This window comes from Balaenoptera musculus, chromosome 19, assembly GCF_009873245.2.
Source record: "Balaenoptera musculus isolate JJ_BM4_2016_0621 chromosome 19, mBalMus1.pri.v3, whole genome shotgun sequence".
In the NCBI taxonomy this organism is placed as follows: Eukaryota; Metazoa; Chordata; class Mammalia; order Artiodactyla; family Balaenopteridae; genus Balaenoptera; species Balaenoptera musculus.
In genome coordinates, this window is record NC_045803.1 from 17,818,538 (window position 1) to 17,844,380 (window position 25,843).

A 25,843-nucleotide genomic window follows, 5' to 3' on the forward strand; every position below is an offset into this window, starting at 1 on the left:
AGGCGCCTTGTACTAGGAGCTGGGGCTGGATGGAGACTGGTCCCCAAGGCTGGTCGCCGTTCACAAGCGCCCAAGGCCAGGCGAGGCCGGAAACAGGCCTCGGGCTAAGCCAGTGGGCGGGGAAGCCTCAGCTGTGACCCACAGGCAGTCACCAAGAGATGTGAGGACTCCTCCTTTTTCCAGCACCTGCCCACAGGGGCTTGGGTGAGGCGCCAGTCCTGGGACGGGATAGGGCCTTGGGGCCACATGGTGGGGGAGGGGAACGAGAGGTGACTAGGGCTTTGTCCTCCAAAATACAAGCTACAAAGCCCTTGTCATACATTTCAAACAGCTTGTAGGAAAGAAAAGCAAACCATTATCTGTCAGGACCTGTGGATCCAGGAAAACAACCTTGAGTGGAAGAGTTCTCTTATTTCCAGGCACCTCCCTCCTCAGAGGATTCCAGGAAGGCACCCACAGTGTCTCAGGGAACAGGAAGCCTGGATGGGGAATGGTCCCGGTGCAGACTGAGCAGGGCTCTGGCCTCAACATTGCTGAGGAGCTCACTGTGGCACATTCTCAGCTGTCAGGGGAGCAGTGTCCGACCCAACTTACTCCTCCCTCCTTCCACCTCTCAGAGCTGGAAGAATTCCAACCCCTACAACCCAGGCTGGGGGTGGGGAGGCACAGGTAGGGGCAAGTGGTTTGGAGGGAGCAAATATCCAGAGGAGCCATCTGGTGAAAAATGATCTTCCACTCTGAGAAAGGAAAATAAATTAAATCAACAGTAAGGTATTACATTTCACTGATCACATTATCTACCATTTGTAAATGGAAATATTGGCAAGACTGTGGTGTATATTTGTGTATATTTTACTGGTAATGAGTGTAAGTTGGTACATCCTGTCAGGAAGAGCAGTTTGGTGTTATTAACATCCTCACAAACAAACAAAAACACTCTGGAAAGCAGTAATGTTCCAAGTATCTATTCTAGGCAAGTAATCCCAATGCAGACAACAGTGTACCCACAAAAGTGTTTATCACATTACGTATGTAATCTAATCAGTCCTACCTAGGATCTCCAGCCTTCTGAAAAGGAGCTCAGAGGGAGCTCTCTGCCCTCAAAGGTACTTCTTAAATAACTGTTCCATCCTTTCCTGACCACTTGAGCTTTCAAGATTTAAATAATATACTGGAGTCCAGGGTCAGCTAAAGGACATTACTTACTCTAATAGTAGATAGATAGATAGATAGATAGATAGATAGATAGATAGATAGATAGATAGATAGATAGATAGGATAACAACCACCCACAAACAGGAAGAGAAATAACCTAAAATATGTTTGCTTTCTCTCTCTCTGGCAATCTTGGCAGCTGTTCTTGGCTGGGGGTCGTCCCACACCTAAGACAGGAAGATGGTGGCAGCAAAGATGAAAAAGTTGCCAGAGTCCATCAACTCTAGGCTCCTAATCACTATGAAAAGTGGAAAGTACGGCTGAGGTACAAGCCAACTCTGAAAATGATCAGACAAGGCAGAGCAAAACCAGTCATCCTCCACTGAAATGGAAAACTGGTGTCCATCACTACAGTGGCAATATTATTGAATTGGGCAAAACGGATAGAAAATAGTAGAGAGTTCACACACTGGCTATCACTGATCTAGGTGATTCTGATATAGTTAGAAGCATGCCAAAACAGACTGGTGAAAAGCATGCAAAATTATTCTTTAATAAAATTGGCTGGAACTCGTTTAAATAAACAAACAAAATATTCGCTGTTCGGGACTTCCCTGGTGGTGCAGTGGTTAAGAATCCGCCTGCCAATGCAGGGGACACGGGTTCGAGCCCTGGTCCGGGAAGATCCCACATGCCGCGGAGCAACTAAGCCTGTGCACCACAACTACTGAGCCTGCGCTCTAGAGCCCGCGAGCCACAACTACTGAAGCCCGCGCACCTAGAGCCCGTGCACTGCAACAAGAGAAGCCACGACAATGAGAAGCCCACGCACCACAACAAACAGTAGCCCCTGCTCGCCACACTAGAGAAAGCCCGTGCAGCAAAGACCCAAAGCAGCAAAAAATAAATAAATAAATAAATAAATAAATAAAATAAAAAAATATTTGCTGTTCAACATTAGAATAAAGTACTTCCACAAAGTGGGAAATTCATTAAGCAATTATTTATAAATACCTTTAAAATATTTAATGATGTGGGGAAGCCTACCATCATGCCATTAAGTGGATACAAAGTAGGATTCAAAATCACATGCTCTTACCTATACATTACCTGAATGTGTCCCAGACCCCATCTCCTTCTGTATCCTCAATAAAGGGTGGGTTTTGATCTCAGTTCGCTGGCTCTTTCTGCCTGAGAAGCACGATGGGGTGCTCTCTGGCCTTTTTCTTCCTGAGTCCAGGGGTGTGCATAAAAGCTGAACAACCAGCGCTCTGGGGGAGATTTGTACAAATCAGGAGCCCTGATTTGTACAAATGGTCAATTCTAAACTACCAACATGGTGTCACTGAACAGAGTTGGGAAGAAATGGGTATAATCAGCTCTCGAAAGCTAGTATGAGCTGGCTCCAATGGCCACTGCCTGGGTCCCACTGTTGGAGAAAGAAGTTTCACAACAGAACTGCTGGGCCTCTAGTTCTATCATTCTCTCAACCAGAATCTTCTTTGTCTAGACAAACGGAGAACACTCAGGAGACTAGAACAGGACATGTTCAATCTAGTCTCACACCAAACCCTGAACCACCATCTTTTCCTTCTAAGGCCCCAGATGCTGATCCTACCCAGACTCTGTCTACACTAATGGTGATTTTTTTTTTTTTTTAAGAGAGCCCGTTGTCTCACCTTGTAATGAGACCCCCTTATCTGTCTGTAGTGTCCATATTTTCTGGACCCCAATTATGGACAAAATTCAGTGGTTTTCTCACAGTCTTGGGACACACTCAAGATGTCAATCAAATATGGACTGAGTAACTTGGGTTATGAGGGAAGGGGGATGGCATGCAGTCATACAGCATATGGAAGAATCGCTGGGATCCGCATTTCTTTCCCTCCCCTCAGCTTGCAGCAGTTTTTACCTTTACAAAATAATTTTTCCTGGGGAGAGCAGAAGTAATCTTTCACCTAAAGCACGCTCATACCTCTCCCAGCTCAGCACCTAGGGACCAGTCCTCCCATTAACACACAGCACCAGACCCAAGGTGCATGTTCTGCCTAATCCACTGGGAGTTGTGCCCAAAGGGATTTTTTTCATCCCCTTTTCTGAGGCCCAGCTCTTTCTACCAGATTGAGTCCACCAACTTCCCCTGGTCCTGTTTCATCCCTTAGGCCTCTCTGGGGGCACAGAAGTTTCGGAGCGTTGACCACTAAAGCCATGGATGGTTGGTTCCCCAATCTAAGAATTAGGGTTAGGATCTGACAATTACAGCTTGCTTCCTCCATCAGGGAGCAAGTGGCCATCTTGGAAGGACCTTCACTTTCCTGCCCTGAAACCTTATCCTGCACTAAGGAATGGGAATTTATGCACAAACTTTACATGGCAAAGACCCCAGCCAGTCTACATCTCCATGGGGAGGAGCTATTTGGGGATACTCAGATTCCTACAGCCTTTGGAATCACATTTTTGAGCATGAGGTTGGTGTTCATGATTTTTAGTGCTGCTGGAAGCTGCCACTGGGACCAACTGGGAAGCTTGGCAACACACAGGCTGCAGGTCCTCAGATTCTCATTGCTACCTGTTGCTGCCTTAAGATGAGAGGTTAGGTTTTTGTGCACACCAGCCCTTAGTTTCTTACTGCTTTCAAAGATTTCTACCAGGCTGGCAAATTTGGCAAGGTTTTCCAAGAACAGCATAGTGCAGAGTAGGGATGCAATATGTTTATAGAATGAGTGAATGATGGTGTGTACAATGCCTACATTCTAAGATTGATCTTTTGAGAAAGTAAATTTCAGATTTATAAAGTAAATCCTGAGGACCTTCTTGGAGCACTATACATTCTAGTAAAATTTTTGCTCAGCCTTTCCCTATGTAGTAAGTCATCATTTGCTGCAAGATTTAAAATTCTTGGGGACTTCCCTGGTGGTGCAGTGGTTAAGAATCCACCTGCCAATGCACAGAACACGGGTTCGATCCCTGGTCCGGGAAGATCCCACATGCCACGGAGCAACTAAGCCCGTGCTCCCCAACTACTGAGCCTGTGCTCTAGAGCCTTCGAGCCACAACTACTGAGCCCACACGCCACAACTACTGAAGCCCACGCGCCTAGAGCCCGTGCTCCGCAACAAGAGAAGCCACCGCAATGAGAAGCCTGCGCACCGCAACAAAGAGTAGCCCCCACTCGCCACAACTAGAGAAAGCCCGCGCGCAGCAACAAAGACCCAACGCAGCCAAAAATAATAAATAAATAAATAAATAAATTTATTAAAAAATAAAATAAAGTTCTTAAAACTGTTATAGGGAATTCCCTGGTGGTCCAGTGGTTAGGAATCTGTGCTTTCACTGCCGGGGCCGGGTTCCATCCCTGTTCGAGAAACAAAGATCCCTCATGCTGCTTGGCCAAAAAAAATAAAAAAATAAAATAAAATGAATATATAAGATATATATATATGCAAGCACAAAGCACCATCAGAGCCCTATAGTTCAACACAAGTTTTTTATTTAGTGAGAGCAGTTCAAAAAAAGTTCCCTCTGTGTGCAGAATGCAAATAACGTATTCCCAGTATGAAAGTGTCTATAAAAATACTTCGCTAAATATATCTTGCAAAACAATCAAATGGATCCTGGTCCTCAGGAACACTACTTTAAGATGCAAGGAAATGAGAGATCTTTACCATACCTACAAGCCACAATGACTAGAAACATGTGCCAACATTTTTTCTTCCCTAATTTCTTTGGGTAATAGTTTTTGCTTTCTGTACTACAAGAGGCTTAAATTTGCCCATGGTCCTTGGCCATAGGGCAAGTCCCCTTCAGACATATGTGCCATCAATGGGCAATTTTCAGGAACAGGAACATGGACTATGAACCAACGTTTTCTGGCCGCTTTTAAGTGGACCTTTAATCTCCTGGGAACAATTTGGTCCCCTTCTTAGTTCTCTGGAGGCTCCAATGAAAGAGACTTCCTCCTAAGTCTCAGCCTAGCAATCCGGACGAGCAAAGCTGATTTCATCAATGCCAACCCAGGAATCGCTGTAACACTTTCTCATTCCAACTGATATTTTTAATAATCTTTATTACCTTTCTGATTTCAATCATAGGATATACTCAATACAAAACTTGAAAAAGAGACATAGGCACTAAAGAAAAATACAGAATATATATCTCCACCTTTACTATGAAAGTTTTCAGAGAAAAGTTAGATGGCACAGTGAACAATGTATATAGGCTCCATCTATATTCAATGTTAATTTTGTTTTTTCTTCCGGTATTATTTGCTAAGCCATTTAAAAGTTGTAGGTATTTTGAGCTTCATCTCTAATGTCACAAGAATAAGGACAATGGCCTATATAAGAACATTACCATAGCTAAGAAAGTAATTCCATTATCACCTAATTTATTCCACTTTCAAATTTCCAATTGTCACAAGACTTTAGTCATTTATTTTGCACTTGAGTTCTAGAATATCACACATTCTATACTTGTCCAATTATTTCCTCTTAATGTTTAATTTGTTCCTGTACCCCTTCTACTTCCTGTCAGTTGGAAGTCTAGACACTATATTCAAGTTACTTTTTGGGGGGGGGTGCCTAGGTGTCATTGTGTTCTTTGAATCAACATCTCATCAGTAAGCACATACCAGGTTGTCCCATTACTGATGCTAGGTTTGATCACTTGATTACACTGATGACAGATCAGTCCATCGTCAAGACTGAGCTTTTCCTTTTCGCGAGTTTTTTATACAGCAACATTTGAGCACTCTGCAAAGGTTCTGTTCCTCAGGAGCCTTTTACTAAAGGTTTTGATATCCACTGATGATCTCTGCCTGATCAGTTATTTCGTTAATGGTTCAGGCTCTATATTAAAACACTGAATCCTTTCATGGTACATGCCAAGTATGTGGAATGATCTTTGGGACAATGGACTCTCTAGGTAAACTTGAGTCGCCAGACTGCTCCCAATGAGGCTGGAAGGTGGTTTGTCAGACTGTATTTCAGGCTGGAGCTGCCAGGGATACACCCTTGTCGAGCCTTGCTTCCAGCCCGCCCACTAAGAAGTCCCATGTGGGAAAACCATGAATACAAGGCCAGATCTAAAGTATCTCCACTCTCCAGGGACATGGGAGCAGCTTGAATCTCAGTCTAGTTGAACAAGACACTGTAGTCAGGACTGCTTTGCTGGTAAACCCAGATTTTATAAAAACAAGTAGAAAACGGACAGAAACCGCTGGAAAAGTAGTCACAGAGTTGTTGCAAAGATGAACACCACTGCTCTGCCAAGACAGAAACACACCTCTACAGATCAAATGGGCATTTAATGCCACATACATTCAAATGGGAAAGAAAAAACGAAAGAACATACACGTAATGCCAGAAATACATTGTTGACAATTGTGTCTAAAAAGGCAGGGTGAAGGGTGAGGTTTTAAGGAATGGAGAGACTTTCAGTTTTTCTCCAGAAAGTACAAATTTTCTGGAGACCTCTTCGGAATGCAAAATTTCAAAATGGGAGATGATCATCAGGGACCAACCAGTTAGCCAAAACTTGCTTCTGAGAGGTGGTATTCCAGAATATCTCATTTTTATCTGTTACACAGCTCTGTGATTTTGAAATTTATTTTTCTGGAGGAAAATGAAACCTCCAAAAAAATCTAGAGGCCAAGTGAACCTCACAGGGTCATAGAGTTGTGGGTGGGAATCTAGCCTGCTTGCAGTTGTCGTATCTGAAGAATGGAAGTCGGTTCATCCTGGAGGCGTCAAGCAGCATGCTCCTGCGGGCTGAGTCTTGTTCGCTACGATTTTTCTGAAGGTTTTGATTACATGATGAACTTACAAATGACACAGACAAGGAGTAAGCTGGATGGCAGAGTAAGAATTACACAAAGTTGGACAATACAGTGAATTATCAACTTGAAATTTGGCTGACTGTGACCAAAAACACCAAAGGCAGAGGTACAGAATTGGGCAAAAAGCTTCATGGGTTTCTGTTACCCAAAAACTCCAGGCACATCTGTGTGACAGCGGCCTAAAGGCCAAGGCCTTCGGAGGTCCGAGACAGATGTGAGCACTGCCCCTTCAGCACTGGTGTGGCCACATCTGCTGGCCAGAGTTGGGCCCCAAATGGTACAATGCAAGAAGGGATTTGGATGACCTGGGGACAACCCAGAGTAGAGGAAAGGCTTTCCCCGTGGAGTCTCAAATTGAGGGCTCCAAGTGACTGGGGCCGAGCAAAGATCACTTAAATGTTCTCAACAGAAGGCCAACTGTTTACAATCCAAATGCCATTAAAAGCTTTCTTTCAGAACGTACTCACCTATGGTAAACAGCAGAGGTCTTGTAACCTCCACGTCCGTTTCTGAGTTAATTTTCTAAAAGCAAAGAATATAGCATGCCTGCAGCAAATACAACATATAAACCCAGCAGAAACGTGAACTGTGCAGGCATGTATAACAAGTATGCAGATGCCATTTATTTGGTCCATAAGTACAGTATAGTCGTATTTGAGTTTTACAAAACATCAAATATAAATAACCTGAAACTGGAACAATACACAAAATTGGCTTCTTACACAGACATACCAGGCAGTACAAGCTGAAAACTTGAGTAAATTAACAACTGTTTTACATTAATATACATAGTGCCAGTTAACATTTAAAAACAAGTTTCAATGCATAGCACTTGATACTTCTTTGAATCTGTTTCAGTCAATTAAGAGTATGAAAATGGTTAGATCTAGGCTAAAAATAATTCTTCTTCTAACCAAAAATAAAGGCATAATATTTATAACCAGGTATCAACTTTACTAAACCACAATATTGTAAAACTGTTAAATGATACCTAAGGGTATTTACATTAAAAAGGCAACATGCATTGTGTTGTTCCGTCTCATGACTGGTTATGCACACACTTTGTTCAAAGGGTTTTAAAACTATATTCCTACTTTCAATACAGCATACTGCAATGTTTCTAATAGTTCTAGCAAAATGAATGCTTTCAAAGGGAGCAGAGTCATCTTCAAGTCACTGGTGCCAATTTTTTCCCTTTGGAACAAAGGACATAACAAATAACCTGGTTCTGCCCAGAAGGCCTACTGCAGTAAGAGGGTTCTGTTCAGAGGCATTTCCGTTCAATCTAATGCTATAACATCATCAAGCTCCTCTGTCTGCTCTATGCGTGACTTTTTCGCACTGACATTCTCTTTCTCATCTAATTTCCTCTTGCGACTTCTTTCTTCTTCACTGATGTCAGCATTATTTGAGGGACCTTCTTCATCCGAATCAACTATGAGTACATCATCTTGCTCTTGTGCTTATTTCAGAAAAAAAGGGAAAAAATGGTTAAAAGTGGGGGGTTACTAGCAGTTCACTAAAATTTTACGTATGTGAAAAACTAACTCTTCAAATATACACCAAACTTTAGAATGGCTACCCTTAGGACCTTGGCTTTATATATTACATATTTCCATAGTGTTTTAATGTTTTCTGTTACAAGCACCTCTTTCTTTCCTAATCAAAACAAAAATTTTAACAAGCATTATATAATTCAAAGGAATTGTTACAGTTCCTTGTTTCGACTTCTCCAACAGAAAAGAGTAGGGTGAATATCCTAATATTCGCAGCAGTGGTAGTAACAAACAACAACAACATATACATAGCACTTACAACGTGCCAGGAACTGTTCTGAGCACTTTACATATACAACTCATTTAATCATCACAACCACCGTATAAAGAAGATAACATTATTATCCATTTTCCAGAAAAGGAAACTGAGGCACAGAGACTTGCCCACGGTCACACGGTAGCAGAGGATGAGGTCAGGATTCAAACCCGCAGAGTGGAGCTCTACAGTGTATGCTCTTAACCTTACACTGCGGTTGGTTTTGTGTCACCCATCCCCCACCACTCCACTAAATCAAAGGCAGAACACCTACCTTACTCATTGCTAGAGCCTCCAAAACCTACCCACAGCAGTGCATCAATAAATGCACATTTTGAATTATGAGTTTTGAAAAACTACCAGTCCTTTCCTTAAAGGAGGATGATGAACCTTTCTATTTTCAGAGGGGGGAAAAGGTCATGAACCCATGGCCCACACACTCTAGACTACCTCAAAGTCCATCTTTACAACTCTCAGAGAACATGAGAACCAAGGAACCACCATATTCCAAAAAGAACACCAAAGACACAGGGTCAAAGAAATGAAAACAAACAAGTGAAAAATTAGTAACTTTTAGTTTCCTGACACTACAGAATGAAGAGGTAGGTAGGTAGTGTGTGTGTGTGTGAGTGTGTGTGTGTGAGTGTGAGAGAGAGAGAGTTGGGGTGGGGTGGGGCAGGTAGTAAACGTTTACATTCGAGCACAGTAAAGCACCAACACTGAAAACCCAGGGAAAGAGAGCTTCTGGTGCACTTTACCAAAGTCACACTGGTTCTGAGAAAACTGTGAAATGCTAAAACGCTATACTTACCAAGCATCTGTTCACTCAAAATAGTTACATGCACTAATTTACTGCCCCTACGAACAGGCATACAAAATCCAAAACTACTACTACTAAGAATGAACCATCTTTATACACTAGTAAACTGACATTTCCAGTTGTAAAAACAAACGAACAAAAAAATAAAGTGTCTATTTTCCATAAAAATTTTACCCAGTCTTAAATATCTTCATGGTTCATACATTCAAAGCTTCATTAAAACAATGCCAAACCAACACACACCTCTAGTAGTCCTGCAGAGTTCTACTTTACGGTCAACATTCATAAAATAATCAGTTTGTTCTAAATAGTTGTGCTTGGTGGGTAAATTAACAACCTGCTGGCCGGGGCCATGACTCACCTGTGGATGTGGAAGGCTGAGCTCCATCGTCACTGCCATTGGTTATGCTTTTGGCAGCATCTTCAGCTTGCTTGGGCCCCACTTTTTCTGGGGCATCACCAACAACTTCAAATTCAACATCCTTTCCTAGGTCTTCACTGTAAGAGAACCATGTACTATAACACTGGACCACTGCTATACTACTTACAAAAGCAAAGGCACACCAGACAGAAACTGTTCTCAAAGCTCAAAAAGTGTATACTACGTACACACCAAATATTTGGATTCTGATTTTCAAAGAGTTTAAAAAAAGACTATATAACAGATTTTTATGATAATTCAAAACTCTAATTCAAATGGTCAATAGCATCGCACTTTCAATTCAGGGAAAGGGTTTTTAAAAAAAATGTTAAGTAACTTTTATTGCTAAAGCAGAAAACGAGTTGAAAACTGTGAGGCCTGATGTAATTCTTAGGCATTATTTCTTCAGCTACTAGGTGAAAAGATTCTATACACTCTACTCCGATCTTGACCAGAGTAATTTAGTGTTTGGGGGTTGAGTTACATGGATTCTCGGTTTCCTCCCCATCTTTACAGGCAGCACCCTGCTTTTGTAATGAGTTCCCAAAAACATGTATAAAAGTTTAATGCATGAAAGTCAAACAAAAGACTTACATGTTATAAGGGGGGTTCTGTTCCCAGAGAGCTAAAAAATATGATAAAAAAAACCCTAATTATGCCTCCTTTTTTAGACACCATGTGATATATTTCCATTTTATTGTACATGTCCTTTCACAACTGAACACAAGCACACCACTAACATCCAACTGGTGTCTAATCGAGGCCAGATATCACTCCCTAGCGATATCTATCTTTCACTCAATTGTCTCATTTTATACTAATAACCCACATTCAGTTTTTCCTGTCATTTTATGCTTTTTATAAACTAAGTATATATATAATGTAATACTCTCCAAACAACTACACAAGTTCTAAATGTTTGGATATATAGATAGCAACACTGGCAAAAAACATGTGAATGCAGGTGGCAGCCTTTGCATTTTGTTAGATGCTACCTAAAGTAATGAGTCAGGGTGCAGTTTAAGGGTATCAACGAGCATGTTACCTCATTCAGCAGATAAACACACCAAAGTGGAGGACCATCTGTATTTAAATTGTGTTACATATGTGCAAATATCCTGTAATGCAAGCACTCTGGATGCTTTTTTATAAAGTGGGCAGGATATAAAATCAAATAAAAAGAAAAAAATACATGACTCAGGAATCTATATAGGATAAATTTTAACGCTCTCTTGTTACTGTTCCAGATCACAATGAAATACTTGTTTTATGGGAGAACTATTTCTTTCTTCCAAATGAATCTTTAAAACTAATTAAATTTTTTTATTCTAGTTCAATTATCAAAATGAACGCACCCCTGATTATAACTATTCAAACACCCGGATTTCTACCCTCTCTAGGTCTTTCTGATCAGCCACCACTGATGAGTTAGTTAACCCTTAAACATTTCTTGCTTATCCCTTTTCTTTCTGGATTCTCAGATTTTTCTGTAGGTCAAACCTCAGGGAACTTAGTGGCCAACTTGAGCATATACATGGTGCAGCTTCAAATGAACAGTACGGTTTAAAGGTAAGAAAACATTTTCTCTCCACTTTATCTTAAGTTTGTATATTCAAATAACTTCTTACACTTAAAATATTAATACTTCCTACCTATGAAGGATGTTGATCAATAAAGTGTAGTCCTGAAGGAAGTCGTCTGCTTGAAGTCGGCTCCCATTTCTAATTCCAAATTCTGATAACTTCTTGTGATTATTAGCTAGAAAATGTGAAAGAAATTTAGATGCTTTAGTTATATATGTCCGTGGAGCAGTCACCTTAATTTTTAAAAGGTAAACCCCCTGCTATAAGCTGAACTCTATCTCCCCAAAATTCGTACACTGAAGCTCTAACACCAGTGCCTCAGAATGTGGCTATACTTGGAGACAGTGCTTTTTAGAGAGGTGATCGAGTTAAAATGAGGCTGTTGGAGTGGACCCTAATCCAATCTAATTGGTATCCTTAGAAGCCAAGGAGGGAGGCCTCAGGAGAAACCAAACCCGTCGACTCCCCCCACCCTCCCAACACTTTGATCTTAAGAGTTCAAGCCTCCAGAACTAGGAGAAAATAAATGTGTTATTTAAGTCACTTGTCTGTGTATTTTGATATGGCAGCCCTAGTAAACTAGTCCACTAAAGTATTACTCACTTAGGTACTCAGCCCTGAAAACTTAACTACCAAAATTACTTCAAGGGAACCAAACTGTGAGAAGTTCTGAGAACCTTCTCTCCTTGAAACCAAATTAATCTGGAATCCTACAGGAGTCAATGACAACTTCTAGAATTGTTCAAAACATACTCTATTTCTAAAGAGGTTATCCACAGAAATGCCAACAAACTACTTTCAGCAAATTTTACAATTCACAAGTATGAGGAAACTGTTTATTTCAATGAATTTTTCAACATAAATTTTCAACTTTTCTCAATGGACAGCAGGGTCTCCAAAAACTAATCACTCCAACCTAGTTCTCTCTTCCACATGTCATATCTGCTTCATCTGAAATATCCTCAGCATGTAGCACACCATGCTTAGCATCTACTAGCACTCAATAAGCCTTTGCTACATGGATTATAAATACTCCAATGAAGAACAATCTCTCCAACTAAACTTTTGGTGTCACCACCTCCTCCTACCTATTCTAGGGCCATCCTGCCTTAACTATCCTTTCTCTCCTGCACGTTCAAATGCTCCTCTCTCCTGACCTGTAAAAGCACTCAAGTTTCATTTACAAAACTGCTTCCTCATTTAGCTGTCAATTTACACTCTCCCCTCACAACACTCAGTCAGCTTTACTGAGTATCTGCTCTGTGTCTACAGACTGTGTATAACCTGTTGACCTATAGCCACCGTGCCTGGCACATACTAAGTAAACTGTATTTTAAATTCTACTTACGTTTAAATTTACATAATCTAACAATCTTTTACGTTTTTAGTTTTTATTTCTTATTTTACCTTTTTAGTCTCCCTGGAATGTCTCTGGAAAACAATAGTTCCTATCCAGACTTCCATCCCCAAGCCCTTTCACACTCACTAGAACTCCTCAGCCCAACATGTTAAAAAGGGAACCAGTCACTGAGCATTCTATCCTGGTGAATTAGCATCACCTCTGAAGCCAGAGTCTTGGCAACAGTTCTGTCCAAGCCTAACAATGCTACTCTTCTTCACCTGTGCTCTAAATTCTGCCTCTGCAAATCTCAAATCTGCCATTTGCTTCTGCCTTAGTAAAAATCCCTCACTTCCCTCCATTTTTTTCTGACTCCCTGCCTCTTCTCTTACATCCTTATCTCACCCCCCTGCAGATTATACTACAAGGTAACTGCATTACTTCCCTGCTTAAACCCTGGTGGGAGCAGGATATTGGGGGAGGAGGAAGACAAACAGACATTACACATATGACACGGCGAATCCTCCAGCTGCACAGTCACTGCCAACCCCACAGCACCCCACCTGCCAGTGGAACAAAATAACTGGCCATTCCTAAAGCTCTTATATTGCTTCATAAGTTTATGCCTTTGTAGATGCTGTTCATTCTGCCCAAATGCAGACTCTCTCCTCTCAGCTCTTCTTCAAGAACTGGCCCATGAGTCCTCTTTCTCCTGTGACACCCCAACCCCCCGACCCTCCCTTTACAAAGCTTCAATTCAAACTTTGTTCACTTTCTCTCTATAGTATTTCTTAGACGGCACTAAATCTACTTGCTGATAATCCCTCCTCTCCTTCTAGGCTGTAAGTACTTCAAGCCAGGGACAATTATCTTATTCATCTTTGAATTACGAATATCTATGACTATGTCTGCAACACAGATGGACTCCAAACATATTTGAATAAATGCTCTCTCACCCTCAGTAGCACAAGTATTTTGTGGAAAAGGACCACATTTAAGCCACTGAAATTCTTGACCAGTTTCCATTTTGAAGGTCCTAGCCTTTAAAAGAGACAGATGGCTAGAATGGGGCTTAAATATTCAACTAGACTCTTAAAACAGACTATGACCCAGCCAAAACGCAACCTCCAATTACTCATGACCTAATATCCCCAAATTTCTTAACAAGGAGCTATAGCCAGAAAGAATCCTGACACTCCCCATCAGGACAGATGAGGTGTGGGAACTTCTAAGTCCAATCAGATTGACCAGTGTGGTCTGAAGGAGGCATAACCACAACACAATTCTCACTTAGAAAGCTTAAACAGAATCTAATGCATTACACCTTATATAACAAATACATTAACAAAAGGGATGAACTGCTTGAACTTCCAAAAAGGAAAGCCAAGAAAACCAAAACTGGGCACTGATTTCAGCAATAGTCTCTGCTCTATATCACGAGCAGGCTATCAAGGCTTCCCCACTCTTGGACAAACATCACCCCTGTCAGCTGAGGTACTGAGTACCATATATAGTGAATGGATAAACTAACGTGCACTCCTTCACGCAGGCAGTCTGCGTCCAAATGAGGGGGAGTGAACACAGGCAATGTATAATACCTTCTGTCTCTCCTTCTTCTGAAGATATTAGGATTGTTCCTTTTCCATCTTCAATTTGGACATCTGGTGCTACCATAGCAAATTTTTCTTTCACTATCTATAAGAAAAAAAAGATTCAAAATATTAACATATGGAATTAAAGACCATAAAAAGCCTAGACTTTTTTTTTCATAAAGGCTCTTAACTTTCCCCTTCCATTGGAAATGAGCCAAGTTGCTCTTTAAGGTACCTTAGGGCAAGCAGGAAAGCAATGGGAATTTACCCAATTATCTCATGCCCATGTTCCATCCCCATGTTTGACCACTGATAAAGATCAGGTAAAACTTCCTCCAGATGGAGACTGAGAACTCCTTGGCTGGCTCTTGGTATTTTGTCCTTCCCAGCAGATTAGGTACTAATCTAAACACTTGACATATTTTATCTTAGTCTCTATTCCAAACCCGTACTGACAGATGTTTTATAGATGAAAAATATCTCATCAATCTGATTCTCAGATAAAGTCTTCCTCTTCCCAAGTTCCATCTCTAAATTCCAAGACGGATCAGGAGTGATAATATTGTTAAATCCTACCTGATCCTATAAAACAAACAAATAAACAAAAAAAACCAAACAATGGAGGAACTCTCTAAAGGTCCAACTACCCTACCAATAGTGGAATTACCTTTAGCTCAAGAATGAGTAGATACCAACTATAATCGTTTCTTTCCTAAGAAAGAAGATGGGGCAACCACCCTCTCTGCTGGCCAGTATATCAAGTCCTGCTGCTTCCCCATCCAAAACATAAGCTCAAGTCAACCCGCCCTGTGTAACCATTTCTGGGAGAAAGGCCACTCATTCTCAAGCAGCCATTAGGGCCACGAAGGTCTACTCCCCCATGTCAGGAGGTATATAAATATGTAACACTATGATGGACATAATCAGAGGAACTATCTGAAATGATCCCCAAAGTGGGAAGTGGAACCCATTCAGGCCATTTTTTAAATCTTTCCTAATTTAAAAAAAACTAGGAGGAACTGAAGGACCAAGCTTTAGAACCAGACCATAACCTAACCCCCCATTTCTCACTCCAGAGCTCTACAGGTGAATCCAAGCGTGCAAACGATGCATCTTCTCAGGCACTAACTTAACATACCAGAATCAGCACCGTCACTAGGTCACGTTAGGATACCTCCTATCTGCCAAAAAAATACAGAATTTACACACTGCCTGAGAAACAAAGAACTTGCTTACTAAGATACTGTGCCACCAAGGTACCACCTGTGCTCCATATTCTAGCCAAAAACACCTATTCCCTTCTGGGATGTGAAGCACATATTCTGGAACCACAGACAGGAAAGACAACAGGACCCAGATTGTAAAGCAACCCAGGATATCAGAGCAACACACCTCAGTAGTTAGGGTAATTGTCTGGCTTTTAGTTTGTTATCACAGTTAACACTGTAAAAGGCAAAAGGGGACTTGTTTTTTCTTATAAAAAGAAAAATGAACAACCTGTGGAAAAGAACTAGGCCCTGCACTTACCTTATCTTGTAAGGTGAGAACAGTCACCTTATGGACGTTCAGCCGCACAGTCACCTCTGGCTTGCTGGCGCATACATAACAACTGGGGTTGGGAGGATCCAGTGCACAAGGCACAAGGAGCTTCTTTCTTGGGTTTGGTTGTTTATTCAAAAAAATCTTTGGAAAAAAAAAAAAACACAAGCAAAAATCAGAAATTTGAGTCATAATTTATATACCATACAGTGTTCACTTAAATACTCCCTTCCAGAAGGAAAATCAAGACTTTTTTTTAAAAAAAAAAGTTTGAGTATGTACTTATTTATTTGTTTGTTTATTTATTTATGGTTGTGTTGGGTCTTCATTGCTGCGTGCGGGCTTCCTCTAGTTGTGGCAAGCGGGGGCTACTCTTCATTGCGGTGCACAGGCTTCTCATTGTGGTGGCTTCTCTTGTTGCGGAGCATGGGCTCTAGGCATGCGGGCTTCAGTAGTTGTGGAACACGGGCTCAGCAGCTGTGGCTCGCGAGTTCTAGAGCGTAGGCTCAGTAGTTGTGGCGCACGGGCTTAGCTGCTCCGTGGCATGTGGCATCTTCCGGTCCAGGGCTTCAACCCGCGTTCCCTGCATTGGCAGGCAGATTCTTAACCCATGCGCCACCAGGGAAGTCCCAAAACCTTCTTAAGAGACTGATTTTTCCAACCTTCTTTTTAAATTAGCTACCTTGTAAATAAGGCTGAGCTTACTGAAAAGAAATCTCCTTGTACTGAAGACTCTATAGACTATTCTGCAAACTAATTTAGCATAAATAAGGGCCTAACCATACTTGTCTCTGGTATCATCATTAAATCAGTTTTGGGGTTCCTTCTTAGTGGTTATTCTTATCAACTTTAAGCCAACTTCTAACAAGACCAATACACTAATTTCTCTAATTAATGATAATGCTTTCGCAGATACATGGAACAAATGAGCTGCCCTTTTTTCAAATTTTCAGATGACTATGATATTAACATTTACATAATTAAAGGAAAAATAATGTATGTCTGGCACTATTACCATTTCCCTAATACCCAAACAAAAAAATAATATGAACCAAGGGAAATTTAAAAAAAAAAAAAAAACTGCACCGAAGTTACGAATGTCAGAACACTGGAAGCTGATACACAAATTCTCATCGTGGAATTACCATGTAGTATGGTATCTGCTAAGATGAATTAACTCTAAAGAAGAACCCCATCAATTCCCCGAAGCTTAAAGAAGTAAATTCCTTGACAGGCATTAAGTGCTAGGAACAGCCCTACTGTAGCCTCTCTCCACAATAAATACTAGGCATATACATTTGTACTGTCAGGGCTGGAAACAGGGTACAATGAGAGAACAGACTTATTTGATCCTGATCTTCACTGGGAAGGCAGAAATCAACAGTAATAAAAACAATTGCTAACACTACTAATACTCAGGCTAACACTATTATTAACCTATCCTGGCATTCATTTATAAATGCGAACAAATGAAGCCCGGACATATGGGTATCATTAGCCCAAGAGAAGAATAGAGATAAGAAAGCAAAGAAATGGAAAGGATGTTACAGAACAAAGTAGACACTTGTTCAGGCTGCTATAAAAAGGTAGAAATCAAAAAATATATAGTTCTTATAAATTAAAAACATTGACAACCAAAATAAAAATTTAAATAGAAAACTGAACCTAGATGGCAGACTGACCATATGAGTCTACATTCCCTCACCCTGAAATTTCATGGAAACAATAAAAGGTATTTTAAGAGTGCATTAATAATGTGGCACTGGGTGGCTTCCCTGGTGGCGCAGTGGTTAAGAATCTGCCTGCCAATGCAGGGGACACGGGTTCAAGCCCTGATCCTAAAGCCCGTGCTCTGCAACAAGAGAGAAACCACCGCAATGAGAGGCCCGCGCACTGCAATGAGGAGTGACCCCCCGCTCGCTGCAACTAGAGAAAGCCCGTGCACACAGCAACGAAGACCCAACGCAGCCATAAATAAATGAATAAATACAATTTTAAAAACTAAATAAATAAAATTAAAATAAACACAAAATCCTCTCTGAAGAAACACACCTTCAATAAATAGGTCCTTAAAGAATTATCACAGATATAGTTTTAACAAATACTAATTGTTTTTTTTAAAAAATCATGTATCACATAAGCAAACAAAACACTATGAGAGATCTAGCAGATGACTGCAAACTCATCCATAAAGATTTCAGACATTAACATGATCAAATATAAGTTTAAAATAAAAAAGACTGACAAAAAATGACTGAAGAACAGGGGACTACAAAATAACCAAATGGAATTTTAAACCAGAGAACTCTTAGAATTGAAAAACAATTGAGAAAAGTTAATATAAGGACCCACACAAGGAGTTCTTCCAAGAAATCAGTAAAACTAGAAATGTTAGAAGCAAACTAGCTTCTGCAAATGTGACAAAAATAAGAGAAGCAAATGTGTTTTCCTTTTTGTTATAATTTCCAGGAAGCTTACTTAAACATGCAACTCACAAGGTAACTTGAATAATTATTTTCCATTGCTTTAAACCAATTTTATTGTTTTAATTTAAAAATTGCAAATAGAAACACTCACTGTTCTACACTGGTCTATTTTTCCTGATAAAATCTTCAATCCTTCCAATACTATCAACCCAGCAATCACTGCATTAGTAGTAGCGATAGCAGGAATAATGTTCCCTGCCATTGCTGGAAAAAAAAAAAAAAAAAAAAAAAAAAGTTTAGCTGTTAAAAAAAAAAAAACCTTAGAATTTTAGATGATACAATTGAAGTACAAAAAAACTTACATTTGATATCAAATCTGCTCTTCATATTCATACTGAAAATATGCATCCTGAGGTTTGCAGCAGAGGTGACGAAATCCATTGCAGATGGGTCATCCTGCCAATAATTTAAACAATTTAACAAGTCTCCCCACAAATTTACTAATTTGGCTAGTATTTCTTTCAGAACAGCAGTTTCACACATTTATAAAAAGTCAACTAGAACAAGAGATGGCCTCTCTGGATGAGAAGGGGGCAGGGGCCCATCATCAGCTCCTGTGATCCAGGAATGCGGTCTTACCAAGAGCCAGCAGGTTCTAGGAATTCACTCCTGCTTAAACAAATGCACTGGAGACTAAGAGTATAGACCAGAATACCAATTGCATTTATTGATGGTGGCAATCCTTCCCTGGGTCCATCAGTCAACAATAAGGTTGTGTGACAAGTACAGAACCCAGGGAACACAGGCTGTTTTGAGAAAGCTATTTCATTGAAGCCTCAGAAACAGCTCAACTACTCCTTTTGGTTTTCCTTCTCCAAACTCCCTTCACGTACACCACAGTACTATATTGTTTCTTTTCAGATGTGGCAGGACAATAATTTTCCCTTTACAATTTCCGTTCTTCCTGAGACTATATCCTAGTCTCTCTAATTAGATTTCAGCAAGGTTTCCTGCTTTGAACTGAGAAGAAACTATCCTAGCCCATAATTCAGAAACACCAAAGTATAAAAGAAAAAGCATTGATAGGATGTGGGTTCTTTACATACTTATTTGGCTGGCTATGCAACCACAGGCAAATAAACCTCCCTGACCCAATATTCATTAATCTGTTAAATAGGAAAAATTATATAAACATCTTGTAAGGTTGTGGTGAAGATTAAATATTATTTAAGAGTACCCAACACAGTGTCCATCAGGTACTTCCCCAGGCAATTGGCTTATCACACCCATTAGTTACAGAGTTTACTCACAGAGGCTAACAATTCACAGTTCCAAGTTTTGTTATGTAGCCCCTGTGTATAGATGAAAACCTCCCAAACCACTAGTGTAACAGTAACAATGAAAAAAATTTTTTTAACAGTTACTCCTTATAGCACACAAACCCTAAAGACTAATGTTGACAAGACTCCCCCAAATCTAAATTTACCAGCTTTATTTCAGATGTCTGATTCAACCCATCTCAAAATTTGCACATAAAGTTACCTTAGTTTTCTTAAACTGATCAAACTTTTCTCCTTATTTTAAAACTCACAGCAAATCTTTACCAATATATGAACACATAAACTTTATCAGATAAATCATTTACAACCATAGAAAATATTGACTAATTAAAAATAAGTAAACTCACCAAATCTCAAAACGTAACATTTAACTGCAAAACACTATTAAATATTGTTTTAACTTGTAAGAAAAATTACATCTCATTTTTGAATTGAGAAGTCTCTCAGACCTTTAAGAGTTAAAGGGCAATTTTATTACTTTCAAGGCCAAATTAGGCCTATGAGCTGTTGTCCCCAAAAGGATATTAGACTTCTATTAACAAATCTCTATTACGTAAGAAGTTCTCTTAAGCCTATTTGCTTAAGTCAGATAAACATTTTACTCCAGTAAAGTCACATTTATAAACCATGAACACATGAGAATCTAAAATGAGGTTTTATGATATTGCTTAAATTCACATATAGAAAATTCATAGTTCAATGTAGTAATTAGAGATGAAAACATCCAAACAAAAATCAACATGTCCTCAAAATCTGGTAGAATAAACAATATCCCCAAATTACTAAGTTCTGGTACAGCTCAAGAACTAAAATATACATTTGATATACAAGTAATTGCCACACATTTTCAAAACAAACCTTGTCCCATATAAGCTCAGCTCCATCTCCCTTTTCTGCTAAATGAACTCTCAAAGTTTCAATGCTCTTTGAAAAAAGACGTGCATAGCTCTTTACATCTAGAACTTGCTGGTCTCTCAGACCTAACTGGGGTTCATTTTGTTGATCTGATGCATTGGTTTCTTCTCCTAAAGAAAAAAATATTAGAAATTTCACTATTAACATCATTCCTCTACTCTGTTTAACAATTCAATACCTGACGATAAGAAAATCAAATAATATGAAACAAATTCCATTAAAGTAATTATCACTGTGATACACTTATGTGTACAAGAAAATCGCCAATATTAATATAGGAAAGGTGCAACACTGTCTCAGAACTTCATAGGCGATTACTGGAGGATTCAAGAATATAATGTAGATAAGATAATAAGCATTATGCCCAGAACATAGTTAGCACTCAATAAGTGGAAGCTGTTAGAGCAATACTTGAATTGGGCCATAAAGTGAAGTATCCGTTACTGTAGATAACTGCAGAAAACTGCTCCAAACTGACATCCTAAGTCTCCTGGTACCTTTTAAGTTCCACTATGCTGAACACTGCTGTGCAAAACAAGCTGAGACACAATGTGTTGAAGAAGAGTGGGTAAGGAAGTAGTCACTACTACAATAGTTTTTCTTGCATATGTTCCTAAGTTAAAGGAACAACACTTTATGTCAGGGAAAATATGAAACAACTAAATGTTAACTGATAAGGGACTAGTTAAATAATACTGACTGAAAAGAGCAAGTCAGAGTATATAAATAGTATGATTCCATTTACGGAAAGTGCATATACAACTGCCTGCGTCTACGTGCACGGAGTTATCACCAAGACATTCCTTAAAACATTAATAGTAACTATTTCCCTAGGTGATGAGATTTCCAGTGATTTTCCTTCTTCATACTTTGTTGAACTGTCTGAATTTCTTACCATGGGTGTATACCACTGTATAACAAGAAATGACAGGGCTATTTAAAGATTTTAGGTTAGAGAATTTCCAATTTAGGTATCCCAAAGACAAAAATGTATCCTTTACCTTGACTTTGCACTTCAGCCCAATCCAATGGAACTGGAGGTTTCCTTTTCCGCCACAGTTTGTCCATTGTCAACAGATACCTGATATCATCTTTAAAAAGCTAAGATAGAAAGAAGGAAAGAAGGAAAGGAAGAAAGGTAAATTCCATGAACCCTACAGTCCCTATGCTGATAAAGTAAAACAAAATTTCCCTGCTGATTTATTTTAAACATTACACTATAAAATCTGATTTAAAGAACACATGTTACATACCAGTAGATGAACAATTCTCAAAGGGGCAGGGGGAGCTTAAACCTTTGTGTAAAAGGAAATTTTACACAAAACCCCTGTATGTGAAACAGTTAAAATCAGAGATGCTGATGAAAGCAGAGTAAGGGAACTCTGAACTGTGCTGACTGACGCTGTCCTCCCAAGTCACCTCCCCTAAATTAGCTCCTCAGATCAGTCGGAAGCACAATCATACCATTCAAGCGGACTAAGTGAATACACACCAACTCCACAAGAATTGAGGCTAAAGGTACCAGTTAGCAATATCTCCAAGTTTGTGGGTACATACCAATAAAGCACACACATTTAAAAAGGGCTCAAAAACAGAATTTAACCATCTGCAACACCTCTGAAATGTGCTCCCGCACCCCCAAATAACCTCAAACACACAAAACAATTCCTATTTCGAAAATAAAAACATAAACATTACCACATGTAGACTGAGAGACCATCACATGAATCACACTTCCTATGTGGCAGAATTTCAGATGATTTTAATAGTTTTACCTTTTCCTTAGCTATATTTTCTATTGTTGACTGATTTATTCCACAGGTTTGTTGTATGTACCAGGTATGAATTTAGATGTGGCTAAGTTAAAAGAACTATTTCTATCAAAATATACTCAATTCAATAAATATTTATTAAGCATCCTTAATCTTTGAAAACCAGCCAAATATACAACTAATTAGAGTACAATTCAGTGTGAAAACCACACAGCTCTGAGTACTGTAAGTTTTTTTAAAAATTTACTTATTTATTCATTTATTTTTGGCTGTGTTGGGTCTTCATTGCTGTGTGTGGGCTTTCTCTAGTTGCGGTGAGTGGGAGCTACTCTTCGTTGTGGTGTGCAGGGTTCTCACTGCGGTGGCTTCTCTTGTTGCGGAGCACAGGCTCTAGGCGCTCGGGCTTGTAGTTGTGGCACATGAGCTCAGTAGTTGTGGCTCACGGGCTCCAGAGCGCAGGCTCAGTAGTTGTGGCGCATGGGCTTAGTTGCTCCACAGCACGTGGGACCTTTCCGGACCAGGGCTCGAACCCGTGTCCCCTGCATTGGCAGGCGGATTCTTAACCACTGCGCCACCCAGGAAGTCCCTATCTTCACACTCCTGTCTCTTTCTATAAACCTATGAATCTCAACCAAATCCCTAGTCTAAACTGCTCTACTTACCTAGAACCATCTGTCATCTCTCTAATATCCCAGAGGAATCTCAAAATTAATTCTATCACCTTCCCCTCTTCCCCAACCCCCACGCACACATCTGTTTCTCACCCTACCTATCTCAGAGAACGGCACCTCTGTTCACCTGCTGCCCAGCAGGAAACCAGGTAGTATTATTCTTCATTCCTCACTTTATACATACAAAGTCCTGTTGAGTCTAACTTTTCCTCCACACTCCACTGGGAATGCAGATGGTTGTACTTCAGATTACTCTGGCATTGCACAACTCCAGAAGGCACTGTCCCATATTGGTTACAAGAGGAACACCAGGTCCTACAATAGTGCACTGCATACTTTCTATACCTTACAGACTACCCATTAATGGATTCCCACTGTCTTGGTATAACATCCTTATCGTGCCAGATCTAACCTCAGCTTACCTTTCCAGACCTCCTTCCACTCTCCCCTTTAATGGGAATTATTTCAGTTCTTCAACCTGAAACTTTCTTTCTATATGCTGCACACTCATCCCCACCCTTATTCTTTAAAGTTTTGAGTTGAAATGTCAAGACTTTGAAGAAGTCTTGACAGCCTCTGGACAGCCTCTTCTGAACCCTCATACTAGGTCTAATAATAATGTTTAATAATAAGTGGGGTTAAGTTTACTTATTATTAGAGGGTTCCAATGCATCAGAACTGAACATCATAACACCCTGAACTTGAAATTCCTTGTTCAATGTTTGACTTCCCTTCTAGATGCTGAGCTCCCTCCCTAAAAAGAGCTGGGACCCTATTTTCTGTCTTTCACCACTAAATCCTCTGTACTTAAAGTGGCCCCTGGCACACAGCAGATGCTTAAAGTTACCTGTTGAACAACGGATTGGAGATGTACTTCAGATTATTCTGGCATTCAACTGTTGCTCAGGTTGGAATGGAAATAGGTATATGGATACTAGTTTGGAAAACACTGTCGATAACCATATCAGAGTTAAGTGCATTTGATTTTAAGTATAATCAAAATAAAAACCACTTTCTAAGGTAAAGGCTGTAATGAGGAAATAAATGCAGTAGGTTTAAGAAAGTCAACCTGTGACATGTATTGTCACTGAGGAAAGATGAAATAGAAGCTGGAGGGAGCAGTAGGCCATTTGCTTAGGACAACAGGACGTGTGCATGCCAGAAAGCAGACAGGAGGAGCTAGGAGACTCAAGATGCAGGGCAGAGAGAAAATACTATTTGAAGAAAAAGGTACAAGACGGAAAAATACCAGGTGGAAGCGTTAGCCTTTACTCAAAGGGATTTCTCTCAAACAGAAAAGAGCTAATAAGAACCTACTGTAGAGCACAGGGAACTCAGTACTCTGTAATGACCTATATGGAAAAAGAATCTTGAAATATATGTATAACTGACTCACTTTGCTGCACACCTGAAACTAACACAACATTGTAAATCAACTATGTTCCAATTAAAAAAAATTTTTTTTAATAAAAATAATAAAATAAAAAAGAAGCAGGGAAAAGAGAAAGAGTTTGCGGTGAAGTGGGACCTTCTCTTAACAGGTAAATTATGTCCAATGGCTTCAAACCTGTTAATATATCCTTAAGGTCATCTGCCTAATAAGGTCATATTAGGCAGTTTAAGACAAGTTGAGAAAGCTTCAAGTGCCTATTATGATAAACTTGCTAGGCAATAAAGGTAGGAGAAATAAAAACTTTTAAAACGCAGATCTGAGGGCCTAGCTGAGCCATAATTAGGTAGACCTAATTAAAGCAATCTTACAGATTTCTCTAAAAATACTGAGCAAACAATATATAAAATGAAGAGGAATTCACCCAAGAACACAGGCTTAGGGATTCAAGAGCAATTTAGAACATGTCAACCAAACTCTCAATAGGAGATTTGAGCGGCAAAGGGATATAAGACGAGAAACAGCAGGAACCAAAAGTCAGTTATACAAAGAAAATCAAGTTCAGTGAAAGTGAGGGATGGAAAGACAACCAAGAGTGAATAAGCAAGCCTCTGTATTTTACCTTCCATAAAGATGCTATACTGATTTAGTATTGATGTTAAAATTTCAAACCTGTTTATCCCACCTGCATCAATGAATTCACTAAGACAGCAGTAGGCATAAAAAGAAGTGTAATTCAATCATGCACTAGTTTAAAACAAACAGAGTAACAAAAATCTATCCACAATTATAAAAAAAAAAGAAAACCTAACCTTGGTAAAAAGTTTAACTGGATCATATCCAGTTGATTTAGCCCATTCCTTGGTGGAAATACGTTTAATGTCACCATCTTCATTAGATGCTCTGGCTCTGGCTTCAGCTTCCATTGGTTCCCCTACAAAACAAACACCATTTTATTTTCAACTGTAATTAGTGTAGAAACTAAGCTCTCATCTACCTTTAGGGGAAAAAAGAGTCACCCATGGAGGGCACCCGCATCTGACGCATTCTGAGTTCAAGGAGACAGAATTATAAGATGCTCGTCACCATCTTTTTCTACCTCAGTGTCTGAAGGCCATATGTAGAGCAGGTCCAAGTACAGACCTATAATCAGATCTGGGAACAACTCCTGCCTCTATTTACTAGATTTGTGAAACTTCCCTGCACCATGTTTCCTCACAAGAAAAATGGCA

The 25,843-nt window shown here is 39.8% G+C and overlaps 1 protein-coding gene and 1 pseudogene across 3 annotated transcripts in view; one reads left to right on the forward strand and one right to left on the reverse strand.

The window, feature by feature from the left end:
* The first annotated feature begins 1,395 nt into the window (after positions 1-1,395).
* Positions 1,396-1,738, forward strand: LOC118884602 (annotated as a pseudogene).
* A 5,852-nt stretch (positions 1,739-7,590) lies between these two features.
* Positions 7,591-25,843, reverse strand: part of UBA2 (ubiquitin like modifier activating enzyme 2) — a 31,476-nt gene continuing 13,223 nt past the window's right edge. For 2 of the 3 annotated variants that reach the window (XM_036833756.1, XM_036833757.1), the window contains 10 exons: positions 25,424-25,545; positions 21,780-21,879; positions 20,722-20,888; positions 18,886-18,979; positions 18,675-18,787; positions 16,086-16,241; positions 14,565-14,661; positions 11,697-11,802; positions 9,985-10,121; positions 7,593-8,453 (listed from right to left, as the gene is read on the reverse strand). In XM_036833756.1, coding sequence (XP_036689651.1) covers positions 8,272-8,453; positions 9,985-10,121; positions 11,697-11,802; positions 14,565-14,661; positions 16,086-16,241; positions 18,675-18,787; positions 18,886-18,979; positions 20,722-20,888; positions 21,780-21,879; positions 25,424-25,545 — 1,274 coding nt within the window. In that variant the 3' untranslated portion in view covers positions 7,593-8,271. Of the gene's footprint in view, positions 8,454-9,984; positions 10,122-11,696; positions 11,803-14,564; positions 14,662-16,085; positions 16,242-18,674; positions 18,788-18,885; positions 18,980-20,721; positions 20,889-21,779; positions 21,880-25,423; positions 25,546-25,843 lie in introns of all 3 variants that reach the window. The other variant, XM_036833755.1, reaches the window with a different exon arrangement.